The 19,086-nt window shown below is 40.2% G+C and overlaps 2 protein-coding genes across 2 annotated transcripts in view; both read left to right on the top strand.

Annotated features, from left to right (window-relative positions):
• Positions 1 to 3,067: 3,067 nt before the first annotated feature.
• On the top strand, positions 3,068 to 5,674 carry LOC147301248 (E3 SUMO-protein ligase ZBED1-like). The gene is made up of 2 exons (XM_086282979.1): positions 3,068 to 3,982; positions 4,177 to 5,674. The coding sequence occupies exons 1-2, from the start codon at positions 3,167 to 3,169 to the stop codon at positions 4,648 to 4,650; spliced, it is 1,290 nt and encodes a 429-aa protein (XP_086139105.1). The 5' UTR covers positions 3,068 to 3,166; the 3' UTR covers positions 4,651 to 5,674.
• An 829-nt stretch (positions 5,675 to 6,503) lies between these two features.
• The window catches only part of sh3rf1 (SH3 domain containing ring finger 1), a 50,094-nt gene continuing 37,511 nt past the window's right edge, over positions 6,504 to 19,086 (top strand). Inside the window, exons 1-2 of the mRNA XM_086282631.1 lie at positions 6,504 to 6,794; positions 8,799 to 9,304. Of these exons, the coding sequence (XP_086138757.1) occupies positions 8,924 to 9,304 (381 nt within the window). The 5' untranslated portion in view covers positions 6,504 to 6,794; positions 8,799 to 8,923. The remainder of the gene's footprint in view (positions 6,795 to 8,798; positions 9,305 to 19,086) is intronic.

The following is a 19,086-nucleotide window of genomic DNA, read 5'->3' as shown; positions in this document are numbered from 1 at the left end:
TAGGTGTATCATATATAAGAGACAAATGTTGTTCCTTCAGTATGTTGGCATTACTAAATTTGGCTCAATGCTTACATACATGTGTAAAAAGAAAATGTACAAGCTGTGATAACCGTTTCTGATAAAATGAAGAGTAGACTGATGTATTAAATATTCCTTTATTGGGTGAGAAAATCAGACCATGTCATAACTGCTTTAAGTCATACAGAATATATATCAGAGCCTTAAACAGGCTGACTTCTGCTAAATGGGTCAAACTGGGCAGAAAGTATACAAACACATAACATCCTTATAGAATATGATGTAACACTATAGATCAACTTACCTCAGAATATATAAAGCATATAAACAATTACAGCAATATGATGCAACAAACACACAGTGCTACTAATCCAAAATACTCAAAGCTTCATAGAACTGAAACAAACATTTATTTTTAGCTCCATTCTGCTGCTGATACATACTTTAGGTTTCTGAACATTAAACTTGTTGCTGCCTTTCATAGTGTGTAACCTGAATGCCCTGAGTACTTTCTCCCACACTGAAAACACGGGAATGATAAAAAATTATTTGAACATTACCTAATAAGACTGATTCAGGACAGACAATTAGTTATTTTAAACTTTTCTAGCAGTCCTTCACAAACAGGGAACAGTCTGTCTATTCTCTCCATCTGTCAGCTGCTGCTGGCTCTTCCTCCTCCTCTTCCTCACATACTGCTGAGATTGTCCTGGTGGATCATCAGGGGTGCAAAGCCTCACAGATGATGTAATGCAGTGGGTCCCTCAGTCTGTCCTCACTCTGGACACTTGCACGTGTCACACATAGAAATCAAATGTGTGATAAGCTGCAGGATTCAAACACAAGTGTGACTTATAAATACATGTTCATACTTTTATTCCACAATCAGAGAGAAAGAAACAGAGAGAGAGTGCAGGACAGACAGACAGGTGACAGTCTCAGGTGTACACACTGCTACAAAACAGCACCAGAGAAGGAGGATTTAGTGTTTGTGTCATTACGAGTGCTAAACAAGAAGAGTTCCCAGATGGTACAGTGGACACATGTGTGACTCCTGTGATTAAAGCATCTTTCTTTCAGCTTAACGAGTGAACCGTCAGCTGACTGACATGACTGACTTTAATTACGCATAAAATCATCACATATTCTGTAAGATTAAAGTCAGCTATTGAACGGCGAATATTTTGAAGTAAAGGCTTTAAAACCAAGTTAGTACAAACGTCGCTAATGTCACATAACTTTCCCGACATGTTGCCAACAGTAATGTTTTAATGTTCTTCATTATAAAAACATTTGCGCATAAATAAGTGACATAATATTCAGTACTTACTTCTGAAAGTTTACTCTTCGTCCGCTCCGCTTCCGCCATTTTTTTTCGGCAAAATTATCCACACCACCGCCGCGCTATGAAGTCTGGGATATGTTGGGCCATGAAGGCTACACCGACCCATCCTTAAAATTCAGGGAAATTAAGGACGCATTTGAGGGCCGCATTTCGAGCAGCCTTTGAATTGGGACAGTCTTCGTCGTGTCGCTGTGACATAATCGGCCTTAAAATGCGGCCTTTAAGGCTGCAGACCCCAAATGACATGCATTGGTACTTCCTGGCTTGTGTAGTTACTAGGTAACAAAAGCTCAACACTGCCCCTAGCGTCCTGGAGCACTTCCGTTGTGTTTTGGAATTTGCATGTGTTTTGGAGTTTGCGCGTGTTTTGGGGTTTGCACGTGTTTTGTATTTTGTACGTGTTTTGTATTTTGCACGTGTTTTGTATTTTGTACGTGTTTTGTATTTTGCACGTGTTTTGTATTTTGTACGTGTTTTGGAGTTTGCACGTGTTTTGTATTTTGTACGTGTTTTGTATTTTGCACGTGTTTTGGATTTTGTACGTGTTTTGTATTTTGCATGTGTTTTGTATTTTGTACGTGTTTTGTATTTTGCATGTGTTTTGTATTTTGTACGTGTTTTGGAGTTTGCACGTGTTTTGTATTTTGTAAGTGCTTTGGAGTTTGCACGTGTTTTGGAGTTTGCACGTGTTTTGTATTTTGTACGTGTTTTGGATTTTGCATGTGTTTTGTATTTTGTACGTGTTTTGGATTTTGCATGTGTTTTGGATTTTGTAAGTGTTTTGGAGCTTGCATGTGTTTTGGAGTTTGTAAGTGTTTTGGATTTTGCAAGTGTTTTGGAGTTTGTACGTGTTTTGTCTCTAGGGGCCACCGTATGTACCTGTTTTGTAGGGATGTAAGAAAATATCGATACAACGAAATATCGCGATATTTCGCGCAATGATACTGAATCGATATTTAAAATCACTGTTATCGATTTTTTTAATTGAAAAATGACTGCATTTACTGTTTATTTCTTTTGTATGTTGGAATTCAAACTCCGGCCACTGGTTTGCAGTTTTCACCGCCTTTACTATGACGTAAAAACGAGGTCTCGCGATAACTGTAGAAGCGTCTAGTTTGCCAAAAGAACGAAGTAGAACAGTCAGTGGACGTGTGTGATGCTAGCTAACTGATGACTGAAGAGGAGAGGATACAGCCGGCCCCCGCAGCTTTCAAAGCTGATGTGTGGACTTATTTTGGATTTAGGACAAAAGAAGGCAGTAAAGACTATGACAAGAGCTATGCAGTCTGTAAAATCTGCACCGCCAGAGTCAAATATTCCGGTAACACAACAAATTTACGAACACACGTGTCTAGACACCATAGCGACGTAGCGTCAAATGCTAATTTTAAAACAAAACGAGGTGATTCCTCTCAACGGACAATTGAAGAAGTTAACTTTTCGAAACTACCAGCAACTTCAACTCGTGCAACAAAAATAACGCAGTCAGTACTTGTTTTTATTTGCAAAGACATGCGCCCCCTGAGTGTTGTGGAGAATAAAGGATTTCGTAATATGATTAAAACGCTGGAGCCCCGTTACACCGTTCCTTCTCGACAACACATCACGGACATCGCTCTGCCAAAGTTGTACCAAGAAGTCAAAGCGACAGTGCTGGACTCTCTCAACTCGGCTGAGACAGTTGCTCTGACATGCGACGCTTGGACTTCGAGAGCCACTGAATCGTACGTAACTGTTACAGCACATCACATAACAGACCAGTGGAACCTTCAGTCTCATGTACTACAAACCCGAGCCATGCATGACAGTCACACAGGTGAGCACATTGCAGCGTTACTAACTGACGCTGTGGCTGAATGGGGATTGAACGCAAAGGACCTTGTTGTTGTTACCGATAATGCACCAAACATGGTTCTCGCGGCTAGACTTGCAGGCATGACGCACATACAATGTTTTGCACACAGTCTGAATCTCGCCTCACAGAAAGCACTGAAAATACAATCCGTGGTGCGACTTCTCGGGAGGATCCGACGTGTAACAGCCTTTTTCAGGCGCAGCACCACAGCCAGCAACCAGTTGAAGCAGAAACAGTGCCTCCTTCAGCTACCAGCTCACAGATTGATCACGGACATAATTACAAGATGGAACAGCTCCTATGATATGATAGAACGATTTTTAGAACAGCAACCAGCCATCTGTGCAGCTCTGCTTTCTGCAGAAGTTAGGAAGAGTGAAAAAGAAATTTTCACATTAAGTGAGTCTGACATCACATGTGCAGAAGAAGTTGTCAGGGCACTCAAGCCTATGAAGGACGCCACCCTGGTGATGTCAGAGGAGAGTATGCCAACCCTGTCCATCATTGCTCCTCTTCATGCCAAGCTTGTGATGGGTGCACAAGAAAGTGTTGATGATACACCGACAGTAAGGGACATTAAGACTGCCATAGCAGAAGATCTGGGAAAGAGATATGTAAATGAGAGGGAGACACTATGGATGGCATCAACTGTTGATCCTCGGTTTAAGGACCTGCCCTTCCTGTCTGAAGCAGAGACCAGTGAGACCTATTCCAGAATGTTGGACACTGTGGTGACTGTGATAAAGAAGGAAGAAAATGTAAGTAAATAAATTAGTTTATTTGGAAAAATTCAACTGAAGTTATAAGCAAGTGAATAAAGTAAAAAGCAAAAAAAAAAAAAAAAAGCATATTGATGACATTTGTCATCAAATATTAGTGAAAAACAGGGTGAATCTTGGATTTGAATTTTGACTTTCTGACATTAATACTATTTGAATTTAATGTTTTTCAGCAGCAAAAGAATGAGGAGACTGACAAACAGGTGGAGGAAGAGAATGCCACAGAGGAGGCTCATCACCCACATATCAAAGACAACTTTGACTCCATCCCTCGGCCACCCCTAAAAAGACAGAGGACCTCATGTGCATTGGTGGACTTGCTCGGAGCTACGTTTGCCTCTACTAGTGACAATACTGCACCAAAATCAGAACATGATGTTGCTGCAGCTGAGATCAAGAGGTATAGAGATGAGACCCCTTTGCCTCTCACAGGAAATCCTCTCAGTTGGTGGAAGGACCATGAACAGGAATACCCTCAGCTATCCAAAGTAGCAAGGAGTTTCCTATGCATTCCTGGAACAAGTGTCTCTGCAGAGAGAGTTTTCTCCTCTGCAGGAGACATAGTAAATGCACAGAGAAGTGTCCTGAGAGCTGACCATGTCGATCAGCTTGTATTCCTGCACAAAAATCTGGAAATTGAAAAATAAACACTGAGAAAACACTACACATGTAAAATCTCTGATATGAGAATGTTTGACATTTTGGTTGAGTCTCATAAGCACTTATTTAGATGAGTAAATTCCTTTTTTCAGGTTGTACTAAAAGTGTTCCATTGATGGACACTGCAGAGCTGTACTTTATTTTATTAACACTTAATTGTAATAGCACTTTACATTTTTTGTTAATGTTTACTTGGATGGATTCTTCAAGCAATTTCATTTTTGATTTATATTTGTTTATGTTAAGGTCACATAAAAAGTGCTTTGTTTTGATGCTCCATAGAGCAGTTTTTGGATAAGTATTTTACAATCATAGTACTTAGAAAGACTTCAGTGTTACATGTTTACTTTTTTCATGTTAAAAAATACTTGATATTTCAGTAAAGTAGTTTTTGTTTGTTTATTTGACATGACTTCTAATAAGGCAGATGTTAATTTCTCCATTCATTTTGAACTTAGAGTGTTTTTGTTTCAGATGTTTCATGTCAAGCATTAAACAGTTTGGACTGTTTACTTGAGTTTTCCTAATTAAATTTAGTCCTACTAAACACAAATATCGTCTGGCTTTTAGTATTGCAATATATCGTATCGTCTACCCTGTATTATGATACATATTGTATCGCCAGATTCTTGCCAATACACACCCCTACTGTTTTGTATTTTGCACGTGTTTTGTATTTTGCATGTGTTTTGGATTTTGTACCTGTCTTGGTGTTTGCACGTGTTTTGTATTTTGCGTGTGTTTTGGATTTTGTACCTGTTTTGGATTTTGTACCTGTCTCGGTGTTTGCACGTGTCTTGGATTTTGTACGTGTTTTGGATTTTGTATGTGTTTTGGAGTTTGTACGTGTTTTGGAGTTTGCATGTGTTTTGGATTTTGTACGTGTTGAGGAGTTTGTGCATGCTATTTGGAATTTGTAAGTGTTTTGGAGTTTATACATGCTTTGTCTCTAGGGGCCACCGTACTTTTCTACTCTAACTCAAGGTATTTTTGGTAAGAGTCAAATTTCCTCTCTCACACAGTGGTGTACTCTGTTCCATAAAAACATTAAATAAAACATTAAATTAATGTAGTAAATTTTGTAAGTTTAAGTTTCATGAAGGAGGATAACTCAGGATGTGCTAAAAGGCAACCAAGCAATGCAAGGCTTGCTTGTTGTTTTGGGCACCAGGCCAGTAGTGAAAGGTTGCAGTGATAGTCTGAGATTCCTAACCTCCCTGAGGGGGCACACCTGAGTTCCCTTACTCCCACTGTAAGTGGCAATAACAATTCTGTTTAAACAAACCTTATGAAAGCAATGACAGTCACTAAGTGAAAATGAAAAGAAGTTATTGTTTTGAAAGTGAAAAACAAAGAAGAAAAAGAGAGAGTGGAGAAATCTAGCACCTAAATGCTGCCTAAATCTTATCTAACCAGCTGTGCCGTAACAGAGAGTTACATTCACAAACTGTTTTTTTTTGTTTTGTTTTTTTCTTTTTTTTTTTTTTTAGAATATTTATAAAGTAATGGCAGTAAAGGCTGGATGAAGGGGCCCCCTGGGAATTTTTGCCCTGGCAGTTTTTAGAATTATCACCGCCCCTGCCATGTTATTGGTCCCTTCAGTGGAAAAAGAAATCCTGCAAAAGCCCCTGGCTTTAAATTTTGTTGGAATCTGGTCACCTTAATGTGAATACTTTTTCCCAGTTATATATCAGCTATATCACCTTTAAGATGTGTATTTTCCTACTTCCATCTACTTTTATTGTGCATTGAGCCTCCATAATGTTCCCATTTCCGACAGCACCGGAAGGCCACTTCACTCCCTCCCCCTCTCGGCTTGTTCTAGCAGCAGTCCCGCAGAGCAGAAGTATCAGCATGGCGCTCGGTGAGGCTGGAGTTCCGTTGTCTCTCTTGTATTGTGTTTCTCATGTCAGGTTTTACTCCACTATCTGATAGAGGTCTGCGATTCCTGCGCGGTGTGCGCCTCTAAACAAAACCTGTCTGGGTAAAAACGGCAGCATTTTCCTGCTGGATACTCACAGAGAAGTGGTTTGTAGATATCTGAGAAGGCTTGCTAACTAGCAAGGAGGCAAAAAAAAAAAAATTACGGGAGATACAGAGCAACAAGAGGAGGAGTCCTGTTCTGGAAGAGGTAAGCTGAATTACATAATAATAGTAGTTGAAGTACTTAGGAGTGTATAAATATATTTGTTTGTGTCTTAAAGTTGTTAAAACTCTTTATTTTCCAAGTGCGCAAACTTAACTGTTTGTTGGGTATTTTTTAAAGGGGGACGACGTTAAAGCAGCCTTCTTGTTGTGAAGCGATACTTGCTAACAAACTTAGTTTAATTTGCTTTCTTGTAGTTCAGTTCGAGAATAATCCACCTCAAAAGAAAGTAGCTTAAGAATAATCAGTTACTGTTTAGCGTCGTTATGTAATGTTTTCGTTTTTTGTTACAATGTTGCGGTATAAGCGTAAGATTTTGTCATTTTAAAAAAAGAAAAAAAAAGAGGATTAATAATTAGTTTGTTGTGTTATTAGGATTTGTTGTTTTTTTTAACCAGGTTTACTTAGTCGTGTGAATCCTCCTGCATGACTCCGTTCTTTAAACACAAATCACTGCACTTCAGTGCTTCACCGCTGCTGCAGGTTTCTTTTTGTGTCTGGCTCGGCGGTGTTAACCGTACAGTCAGTTTAAAGGGTCCGATGATCCAAGATCACAGTTGCCAGGTGTAATTATCCGCTGTCGAGTAAATGAGATTAACTTGGCCTCCTGTCCCCCGCTAGGTAATCTAATGATAGACCTTAAAACTGTTCTTTTTTCCTTTTAATGTTTTTGCGAGATTTAGCAACAATTCTCTTATGCATGTTAGGTTTTAGTGCGGCAATTCATTCTGCATTACAGTGCGGATATAAAACAAAACGAAGAAACCCCATTTTAAAAACAGTAGGGTGTAGATCTCTTATAGAAAGACACATGCAGCAGTGTCTCCATGCCTTGGATTGGTACTAAATCTTAGACTTTATAAGCCCACCATGATTTCATTTTCAGAGGCACTAAGCTCGCCGATAAATTTATGCATGAGGTTTCTTAAAACTGCTTTAAAAGTATTGACTCCTGGAGCCACAAACATTTCTGTTGCTCTGAAAAAATCGAGGTCTCCTCCGTAATAATCTCATTATAAACCATTTGAAGTCTCCGTAGGCTTGTTTTTCGATACTTTGCCTTCAAGTGTGCAGTAAACAGAAGTGTTTAGTATGCTCTAAATGGAGACATCTTCATCCTTACATGCAGTAACCTTGGTAAACTTGCATTGCGTATAAATAGCCTTTAAAATAGGTCGTTTGATTTGCAGTTGCTATTAGAGACACTAAGGTTCTTATCAGAAGAAACGGGAATTTGATACAGTTGTCCTCTTTGGCTTTACTAAGAACGCTGTTATGGACGTGATATAATTCTCAATATAAGAGACATGAGCTGCTGGAGACGAGTCCTGTAAGATGGATGGCATTTTATTGGAATCAGTGCTGTTATCCATTCTTCCTATTGATCCTTATTGATCCATGATCAGTTTTCTGTGTGCAGAAACAAAGTAAGCTTACACAAATTTCCAGCTGCTTTATCTTTTCCAAATCTGAACACATTGTTTATAGAAAGTAGAAAAAGGACTTGAAATTCTCAGGTGTGCAGAAGCTCTGCTGCCCTGAGTTTGACTTCACTGCTCTGCAGTGTGCAGCTGTCAGAAGTGATTAGCTTGGATGAATGCAATACCAGTGGACTGGACTTTTTTGGAACTGGTTTTGGTTCGTCATGGCTTGATGCTCAAATTATGAAGCAACACAATACAGCTTCAGCCATATGTAAGCATGTAAGGAGTTTCCAAAACCACAGTTCAGTTCATAGTAGGAGTTTGCATTCCCAGTAAAAAGTACTTTGAATCAATATTCACTGAGAACTACGTGACAAACTTTGTGGATGTTTGTGTTAAAATTTAAGTCATTATCTCGTAATTGTTAGAGTTGTTACAGCCATCTGCGATGTCTGTTAAATATGTATGCCATGACCTATTTCTTGTGTATACAGTTGATAAATATGAATGTCTTGACCTTTTTCTTTTTTCTTTTTTTATTATTATTGTTTTGTTTTTTTTACAGCTGATGCAGGTGCCATGGCAATAGCCGAGGCATGGGAGTGACGTGACAGTACTTGATGTGCTTCCAAACAAAAACCTTATCAGCATCATGTTTTTCTGCTGAATTAGAGGCAGAACACACAGAGAATGGACGAGTCCGTGTTGTTGGATTTGCTCGAGTGCCCCGTTTGTCTCGAGCGGCTAGATGCCTCGGCAAAGGTTCTTCCTTGTCAGCACACCTTCTGCCGGCGTTGCCTCCAAGGTATCCTTGGCTCACGCGGGGAGTTGCGCTGCCCAGAGTGCCGGACGTTGGTGGATTGTGCCGTGGATGAACTTCCCAGCAACATCCTACTTGTGCGGCTCTTGGATGGAATCAAGCAGAGGCCACGGAGGGTTGGTCCTGGGGCGGCAGTCTGCACAAATGGTACATCTGGAGCCATGGCCAGGGCACATGGAAGTGGATCTCGGGACCAGGGCACCCCGGGAGCACAACCCCAGCGAGCTCAGGCTAAGAGCACCCTCGTCCGGGTTAGTATATTAACTACCTGAGCATGGCTCAGTGAGTACACATCTGTGTTTCCCATTGTTATGGTCAAGCTGAAACAAAACAGAGAAAATCTGTGTGGATTAAAAACAGCATGTTGCATTACTAGCTCTCTAATCCTTGCTGCGGATTAACGGTTATCATGGTGACCCCAAAGCCAGCCAGTTGACTAGCAGCCCAACATTACTGAAGGCAGTGATTGAGAGCAGTTAATAGTTAAGCCACCAAATGATCCTGCACTCTATGCCAGCAGTAGATGGACTTACTCCCGTAAGAAGAGCTCGCAGGCCTTTCTTAGTTGCTGACATTGTCATATGCCACAGACAGCCTTCCTCTTGCGATCCCTGCTGCAGTGTTGCTTGTGAAATTCAGGGTGGATCTACAGGGTGGTTGTTTTATCTGCAACACTGAGGGGACTTGTAAAGTGTATTTAGAGCAGAAAGAAAATTGTGAAAGACTTGGAGTCTGTGTTTCAGTAGTTTTATTTAGATACCACTGATGAGACACAGATGACGGTGAAAGAGTGAAAACAACACACAATATTTGTTTCTCAATCTCTAAGCCTAAGAAAACACGAGTTTGATGATGGTTTAATCTTTAAGGGCAAAATAAGCTGTTCAACCTAAGATGGCATGTGCTGTTGTGTCATGCCATATTCAGTGTTTGACATGCAGATTCCCAGACATGGATTATACCTAATCCTAGACTAAATTCTTTACTCTATGGGGATCTTCATTGAATTTTTCCTTTTAGTCTAGGACTAGGATTATCTATGACGAGGAAACTTGCTCATAGACTTTATTTGGGTGGGCTGCCCAGGTCTATGGATGGCTATCCAAGTATATTTTAAAATAAATTTTATTTATTTGACTGCCCCAGACAGCAGTGCAATCAGTTTACTCTCAGACAATCCCCTCACCCTCATTTTGGCGGTGCAGTCTGGTTGCTGTTGTGAAGTCCTCGATGTCATTCACCAGTCAGCAAAACGTTCTGCCTACAGTTGAGCAGACTTTGACCACCACCTTCTTAAACTACATTTGATGACTACAGACTGTTTATTTTAAAGCAAGTGCACATTTAACTCATTTCAGTTCCGATACAATGCTGAGGTATCTGCATCAGGTAATGATCAGATACCTGTGTTAATTTAATCAGCTAATCAGCTCCCTGTAGGGGAGCATTAGCTTGACTTACACGTTACTTTGTAATAACCTTGTAAAAGTATTGGTGTTGATTAGTAAAATGATAAATGAGAACAGGACCAAGATAAATAATTTTTTTATAAATATGGTCACGTTATTGATTTAATTTATTTTCACTGGTCACATTTAAGGTTGGTGTTAAGAGTCATTAAGCTGCTTCATACTGCTGTCATTCATAGTTGTGCTAGTTTCTGCTTTACTCCCTCTCAGTCTAAGTGGTCATCCTTGCTGCTCCTCACACACAAACACACATCATCTGTGGAGCAGAGCTGTCAAAAGACAGGTGAAATTAAATGACAGCGTTGACAACAGTGTATTATGTCATTGTAAGTTCAGCAAAAGCTTCCCAGCAAGAGTTACACTAAACCTATAGAGAGCGAGAAAGAGCTGACAGAAAGTCTGTCGGTGTAAGAATATATACTGGAATATACTTCCAACCTTTTTATCCTTTGTTGTAAACTTCCTGCACGCTGTAATGCTTCTGCTGACTCAAAGTGTCATAAAAAACAGATCTGGTGTGTTGTCACTGATATGCAATATCAGATCAGCACATCCCTATTCACTGTCACAGTGGGCACATGGTATTTATTTATCAATTAACGTAAAACAGCATAACTGTACCTCCTTAACATGGTTGTGCAGCCCTTTCCTTCACACTAGCACTCGTAGAATCCAGCGGGAAATTAAAAAAATGCAACTTTTCTTCATAATGTGTTGTGATTTATGCTATTTATGCTTTTCTCCAAGCTGCCCAGGCCTATTTACTATAAAATGACATGTGTGTGTTTTAAAATATGTTTAAAATATGTTTTAATTAACAAATTCTCTTTAGATTCTACATACACCCTTCTAAATACACCCATGACAGACCCGTGGGCCTTTCTTTGAACAGCTCTGGTCTCCACGAAGGGAGGATTGGGTAGATGAAAAGATGTCAGGGTCTTGTGTAGAATCACTGGAATGTCAAAGCTCTGATAATGTAGCTGCCGAGCCATGCAGGTATGAAGATCAGAGGCCTTGCTGTAAATTGCTGCTGGGGGACCCGCCTCATTTGCCAAAGTATCACTTCAGAGCTTTTGTGCTCATTTCAAAGCTGTTTGTGCTTTTTGGAATTTCCCCTCAGTGCTGAAAAGCCTGTTTGTTACAAAAAAAAGGGGGAGAGCGAGAGATGGTCATTCGAAACTAATACACTGATTCCCCTTTGAGGGTATGCTGCCCATGTCATCTATGAATACGGTTTTCTATTTTCTGAGCACTTCTATAGATTTTTCACAGTGTCATACTATTGACTAATGACCTCTCTCAAGTCTGCTCTCCTAAGGCTCTGTGCTGATAACAGAGAACAAGAAAAGACATGGCAGTGCAGGTGTAACATTTTCACAACATAAAAGCCAGAGATCAAAGCTCTCACTGATCTCTGGCCGGTGCTCCTTGGGGACTGAGCTGCCTCAATGCCCCCGGGTGACACCCTCAGTCCCACTTCTTTTTTTCTTTTCTTTTTTTTCTTTTTTTGTTCCCCTGGATTTTTTTTGATTTTTTTTTTTTGGGGGTGGGGGGAGATCTTTCAAGGCTTGATGCGGCTCTTGTGCCATTCCTCTGTTGAGGGAGAGCTCCACCTCCAATTCTTATATGGCCAGAGAATGGCTCTGATTGGGGACTGCCTGACAGATGCACAACAGGGTTTTGTTTCGGGTCGCGTCTGATCCTAGTGACTGACCGACACATGTAGAGAGTGTGTGTGTGTGTGTGTGTGTGTGTGTGTGTGTGTGTGTGTGTGTGTGTACACGCGCGCATGAACGGAAAGGCCACCAGTAACAGAAACTGATGAGTGTTAAGTGAAGGCGTTAGGACCAAATGGGACAAATGTTTCGGCTTTCTGCCCCTCCTCTTATCATCTCCGGGGTTGCAGCAGTTGTTTGACACAGCAGCCTGGCATTTCTCTGATGAGAGGATTGAAAAGGCTCATCTTGAATGTAGCTCTGTGGTTGTCTGGGCCCTCGCAGTCAGGTTGATGACTCACCTCCGTGGTGCTCCGTTACATGAGTGTTTTGTCTGCCTTTCTCGCTCGTTGACTCGTATAACATAGTATTTTGTTCATGCGGATTGAGAACAAATAACTCCTATGTTTTTGTTTTGTTTTGTTTTATGCATGAGAGCGAGTAAAGCTATTGGATCTGTCTGGAAGTCAAAGGTCAGGGTTCAGGTGTCATAGCAGTTGGGTCAGAGCAAAGGAAGGAGAGAGGGGAAGAATCGCAGAGAGTTTTTAGTGAATATCTTCAGCTATCATTGTCTCTCTCTGGAGAGTTGAGCCTGCACTGAGAGTATAAAAATAGACTGTCTTTCATGATAATTTCTGCCTTTGTCATAAAACTGTCAGAGTTAATTTTTAATTCAATTCTCCACTCTGCATTAACTACAGTTTGGAGGCTACATTTAGGAGGAAAATACATACAAATGATGCTTGTATCTTTTGTACGCTATGAAGGATTTGAGTGTTTTTCTTTATGAGTGTGTGCGTGTCATTATGTGATTAGCTGATGTGAAGTGAAACAATATACTTTCCTGACCTTTTTGGGATGTAATTAGGTCGTTGTCTCTTCTTTGGTAATGAGGGCTGCCTTTTTCTTTTTATAGGCCTGGTGTGTTTGATAGCCTTTTCTTCCTGGCATTATCTCACATTGTCCTCAAGGATTAATTCTAAACACACAGGAAGCAAAGCGCAGCCTTCTAATTTAGTATTATTTTCAGCTGATTGAAGGAAGTTGTCTAATATCTAGGTACCCACAGGACATTGGAAAGCGTTTTTGTTCCTCAGTTATTTTTGTAATAAAGTTGTGGCGTGTTCTGTCTCTTTTGTAGTGGATTTATTTCTTCAGAGAAAAAGAATGCTGTTTATGGGTTCCTTATGTAGAGAGATGTCATTAAAATTCCTGTGCACCTCCCTCGTCTGAGGTCGATGAGTCACGCTGGCGGTCTTTGATGACATCATATAGTTGTTGAGGCCTTTCCTCTTGGCCGGCTGGCTGACCTCTGCCTGCGCGGCTGAACCCCTTCATTACACCCTCACGCTGCCCACATACTGCAAACACATACTTACTGCTTTCCACTGGGAATTTTTCAAGAGGGCTTTGGTCTGTTCATTCCAGCTCTCTCAACACGCTCACACTTTTCTCTCGCCTCCTCTATATTTCCCACGCAGGTCTGCAAGTAGTTGCAACCTTCTGGACAGTGCATGCCGGGATTTTAGAGCCACCTGTAATTTTCTCTTATGAGCCACTGACACCAGCTGAGTTTTATTTTCTTTTTTGCTATATTTCTTCCATGTACCTCCTCCTCCCTCCTCACTGTCTAAATCTGTGCTGAAGCCTGTTAAAGGACTAATGAGATTAGAGTTTATTAGACACTGAGTCGGCTCTGCTCCCCGTTCTTTTACTCCCTGTCTCAAAGTGCTTTCTCAAAGGGAATTTTTGGGTCTGTTTATGATGTTTTAAGGTCTTGACCTTCCTATGTAAAGTGCTCTGTTAGGACTTTGGGATTTGGCGTTATATAAATTGAATTGAATTACTTTTGACTGCTGACTTTCATTCCTAGGAAACAAACAGTTGCTATCTAGTGAAGTAATCAGCGTGTCTTCATCTCTGGTTCCCACTGTGTATCTTTTAATACTCATCTAATGCACTTCATATTTTTTATAGTTTTTATACTTGTCCTTTTTTTGACTTTTGCACTGCTACAAAGATGGATGCTCATATTAAACATGAGCTTCGTGTTTGTTCAGGATTCAGCTTGCTCTCAGTGTTCAGTTTATTATAGTTTTTATGACGTATTGAAAGACCCAAGAAGGCTATGGACATTGTTTAACATACAAAAGCTACAACCCTTCAGCTAATGTATTTCGTTAACCTTTATAAACCTACTGTTCCTGTTAACTTTACCATATAGAAAAACGGCTCCAGATAACTATGGTAAAAGGACCAGTTCTTGTATTATATATTTTCTCAAAACTTTCAGTTCAAGAAGCCTCATGAGAAACAAAATTACAAGTTTAACAGATGCTCGAATTTCAAAAGTCAAGTTTTTTGCGTTTGAAAATTGTGGTTTCAATACTGAGTAGTCATAACCAGTAAAGTTTTAGGAACTAACACTGTTGCTCTTGCTCAGCTGAGGGTTGTCCACTGGGATTCCCTACATGTTACTGTGTCTTGTTGCTGGAAGGGGAAAATATACTCCCTGCTGTCTCTGTCTGTCCTCCTCACCTCCTTTTTACATAATTGCACATATGAGGCTCCAATTTCATGTCTGTACCACCACATATTCAGCAGTTAGTGTTATAGCATGTAGCGCTACATGAATCCACTGTGGCATTAAATTGTACCACTAAGCTAAACCTTCTAACCAGCTCTAGACATCCTTGTTCGTTAACACTTAATATTGCTGTCAAACAGACGGATCGCTGTCATGGAGGTCTGCTTTGCTGCGACATGTAGTTCCATTTCTATGTTCTTAGATTTAACACTGGTCTCAGAGGGTTAGTTTCATTGTGTAGGTTTTGTAAGAAGTGTGTTAATGTGTTTCTTTTATGTTGTTTTAACACTAGGTTTTGGGTGGTCCGTCAAACATAAAATGCCACAGTTGCTGGGGGGAGGGTTCTTTGGGGAAAAATATTTCACAGATACCTTGTAAGAAATGTCAAAAAATATCAGTTTTTCTTGTGTTTAGACTGCAAAGCTAGTCTAGTAAAGTCCACAAATATAAAGATGGAACTGTAAATGAGCAGAATGCATCCTCCTCAAAGTAAAAATTTTAGTGCCAGTTTGTAATTTTAAATCCTAGTAGTAGATGGATAGTAAATACACTAATCCACAGTCTCACAGAGGAATGAAGGCTATCCTATCATGCCTTCTACATAAAGACGGGAACCTGGGCAGCTTGCCAGTTTATCACATTACTGATGTCATAGGCAAACATGCTCATAATAATAACCGTAATCATCATTTTTGGCAATTTTCAGATTCCTACCTATGTTTTGGAACAAATGCAGTGAATAAGAATGCGTGGGGTTGCGTAATACGCAGGGAGAAGCAAAAAAGACGGAATCAAGTGAGATTAAGGTGCATCTGAAGCATCTTCATTGTAGGGTTTTACCGCTTCCGAGACAACAATGAGACGAAGGTGTACGTCTGCCTTTTGTGGTTTTTAGTCCATCAAGATTTTTAGTCGAGACGCTTAGAGGAAGAGACTTTTGTTCCGAGTATTTTCCCAGACAGGCGGGGATGTTTTGTGTCGGTGTGTCTCTGAGGAATGTCATGAGCACTTGTAGGTCACTGTTTCTCCTCTAAACATTGGGCTTGTTGGGTCTCGTCCTACTTGCCAGCTCACATTTACCCTTTTCAGTACATCTTAAAGCATCAACATGCATTTTATGTGCATCGTCTGCGTGTTTGCGTTGTGAGACATCACCTCTTTAAGGTTTATGTGGTGATTGTGGTTACAAGTCTGTGTCTTTCACAGTAACTAAGGTGTGTAGTTCTGTTGATAATCAGGCATGCAGTGATGTGCTTCTGCACCTGAAAGCCTCCAGGCAGACTTTATTTAAGTGGTAATATTTTGTTCCAAGGCACTGTCAGGTTTATACCACATGCAGGAGATGTGTCCATCATTTTCTTTGGGCTACCTTTTATAAATTCCTTATTACATTTCATCTTATGAGATCTGATTGCCTGAACTACCCAAACCCTGAATTTTGAAGAAAAACAAAATACATATGTTGAAAAAGATTTAAATAGTTTTTGATTTGTGGTGTGTGGAGGATATCGCCTGTGCTGGCTTCCATTTGCAAAGGCAGGGTTTTTCTTGAATCACAGTGCATCTTTAAGGGATCTTACAGTAAAGATAATGAGACTCTGGCCTTATTCAACAATTTTGATAATTTGATAGGTGGAAACGTCTTTTATGCTTTGTTAAATATTTTCCTTTGGCCAACTTTATTTACTGGGTCTTCATTTACTTGAGTGCTGCTGATTTCCCACCTCTGGCTCTGGATCACCTTTTTAAATAGTGGGGTGATCAGAATCTTTTCTATGCAGAAAAAAAAACCTTGATAGAGATTTGGTTCAGAGCGACTGTGGCAATCTCAGCTAAGCAAAAAACCTTCAAAAAGACTTTTATGTCACTGACTGTGTATTGATTGCTTGAATGCTTGCTTTATAATAACCTTGATAATGAAAATGAGGTGACAGTGAGTTCACTTCAAAGAGGGAAAAAAACCAAATGAAGAAAAAAGTGCAGATTTAACAAATTTAATAGCAAATTTATTTTTCTATTACATGGAAAAAAACAATTGATCAAAGCCTTACGTAGCACTTACAGACTAGACCGCACAGCCATGTTGTGGTAAATCTTATGTTAAAACACACATCACCCCCAAGATTATCAAGAATTACAAAAACAATTTTCAAAATACAGAAGTTTTTTTTTCCTTATAGCATGAGGTCATGGTACCAATGCCTTAAGCCTTAATGCGTTGAATCCCTGCTGTGTGTGCGCCCGTGTAAGTAAAACTAAGCTGTTCATGTTGCACTTGAAGCAAACACATTTTGAAGAAGTCACGTTTATTAAATCACAGGAAGGACCCAGAGTCTATATAGTGTCACAACCAAAAAATGAGGAAAAACAGCATGTCCATCAGTGTCCTTCGACAAGTCAATAATGTGTTTACACTTAAAATTGCTCAAAAACAGACCAGTCAGAGTCAGAGGTCTGCTTTGCTGTGACATGTAGTTACATTTTTAGTTCTTAGATTAGTGCGATAAAAGAAGCATCAGACCTCACAGGGTTAATTTCATTGTGTAGGTTTTGTAAATAGTGTGTGTTGATGTTTTTCTTTTATGTTGTTTTAACACTAGATTCTGGGTGGTCCTCCAAACATAAAATGCCACAGTTGCCAGTGGTCGTCTTTTTTTTCTGGTTTTTTTTGTCTGTCACATCTCCTGGCATGTCTGTCAGCATGACGATACTAAGACAAGCATCCACGACCTTCTTTACCTCAGTCCCAGTCACACCTGTGGAAGCTAACAAAAGCCTTTCTTTAGATCCTGTGTTGTGTGCGAGTATGTGTGTGGTCGAGTGGCCGCCTGGGTAAAGGCTCTTAGAAAAATGTTTTGGGGACCAACAACTTGTCAGCTTTTTGTTTTACAATCCTCTCAGTTGTGCTTGTCACACAATAATTCAGGTTATGTCAGCAAAATAAAAATGTCATCTAGTCTGTCTTGTGCGTGATGAAGTAACACTAAATTGTTTTACAGTTGTTTTCAGCATAATTTATCCTTTTGATGTTTTGTCAGCTGTTTGAGGGCAGGAGTCCCCCCTAACCACAAAGTATTCCCGAGGCACCTCTAATACCTGGCTGACCTTAACATAACAGTTTCACCTCTCACCCTGTGTTGTGTTTGGTGGGCCAGGATTGGTCATCCATGGACCGTTTGACTGCTGGCATGTTAAGTGTTCAGTTCCCATCCCTCAGGCAGAATCATGATTCGCTCAGTTTCATTTTCAGTTGTTTGACCTCTGACCCTGGGGCTATTGCTTGCTCTTAACCCACCTTTTAAGCAGCTGCAGAAGCCTCTGACTCACCTTGCTTATTTCCCAAGTGGGGGGAAAAAGTACATCAAATATTTGAAATGTCTGCTTAGGATTTCTGGTCTTGATTTTCCATGTTGGTGTTCTTGTATGTGCTGAAATGTTTCCTGTTTATTCTTCAAGGCCCAGCGGTGCAGTTAATCTGCATTTGTCCCTGAGAGACATCTCAGCAGTGAGAAGGGACTGGGTATCCAGATGATGAAGTGTTAATGATAAATGTAACTGTCCAGCCACATCTTTTTCACCACTGGATGCCATAACACATTTACTTGCAGTGTGAACAGTAATCGCAATCGGAAGAGGCTTGGAAAGTACAGTCTACTCCCCGAAGCACAAGATTATAGTTGAGTTTGTCACAAGTTATTTGGATCACAAAGTAAAACTAAAATGTTGAGGGAAAGTGAACTGCAGGATTGTGTACGTCTTGAAAAATCAAATTGCATGCTAATCACTTTAAGAGCTCTGGGCATAAAATCTTGATTTATGAAAATGCCTTTTCAATTTAACAAACAATCTGCATCTAACACATTTTCAGTGACAGCTAATTGAATAGTCATAAAATCTATGAAAATGTGATAAGTGGCTCAGGTGGTGTTTTCAGATTTGTTGGATTTGACAAACAGCCCGAACCACATATCATAAAAGACAACGTTTCAAGAATATCAATCTGTTTTGTGGAACAATAGTGTTTGCCTACCTTTCCACAAAGAGCCAGTCTATAGCCAAACTGAGAAAGATCCAAGCCAGTCATGGTGTGGTTGAACTTCAGTAGAAGCTGAACTTCAGTAGAAGTTCACCGGGCATATTTTATCATAGTAAAATTGTAGGGAAAAACAGGGTTTCGACTAGGAACACCTGGCCGTCTATCAGTGTTGCCAACTGCTCATCCAACTCACGGGGGAGGGAACTGGAGCCTATCCCAGCTC

Source organism: Aulonocara sp. 'chitande type north' Nkhata Bay, linkage group LG23 (assembly GCF_057382095.1).
Source record: "Aulonocara sp. 'chitande type north' Nkhata Bay isolate Kocher_YH1m ecotype deep benthic linkage group LG23, A_spYH_male_GT1.1, whole genome shotgun sequence".
Classification (NCBI taxonomy): Eukaryota; Metazoa; Chordata; class Actinopteri; order Cichliformes; family Cichlidae; genus Aulonocara; species Aulonocara sp. 'chitande type north' Nkhata Bay.
This window is presented reverse-complemented; position numbering and strand designations above follow the sequence as displayed.

Excerpts from the sequence above, each read along its gene's own strand:
- LOC147301248 (XM_086282979.1), top strand. The coding sequence starts at position 3,167 with ATGCATGACAGTCACACAGGTGAGCACATTGCAGCGTTACTAACTGAC. Across the intron at positions 3,983-4,176 it reads TGATAAAGAAGGAAGAAAAT|CAGCAAAAGAATGAGGAGAC; the intron begins GTAAGTAAATAA and ends AATGTTTTTCAG.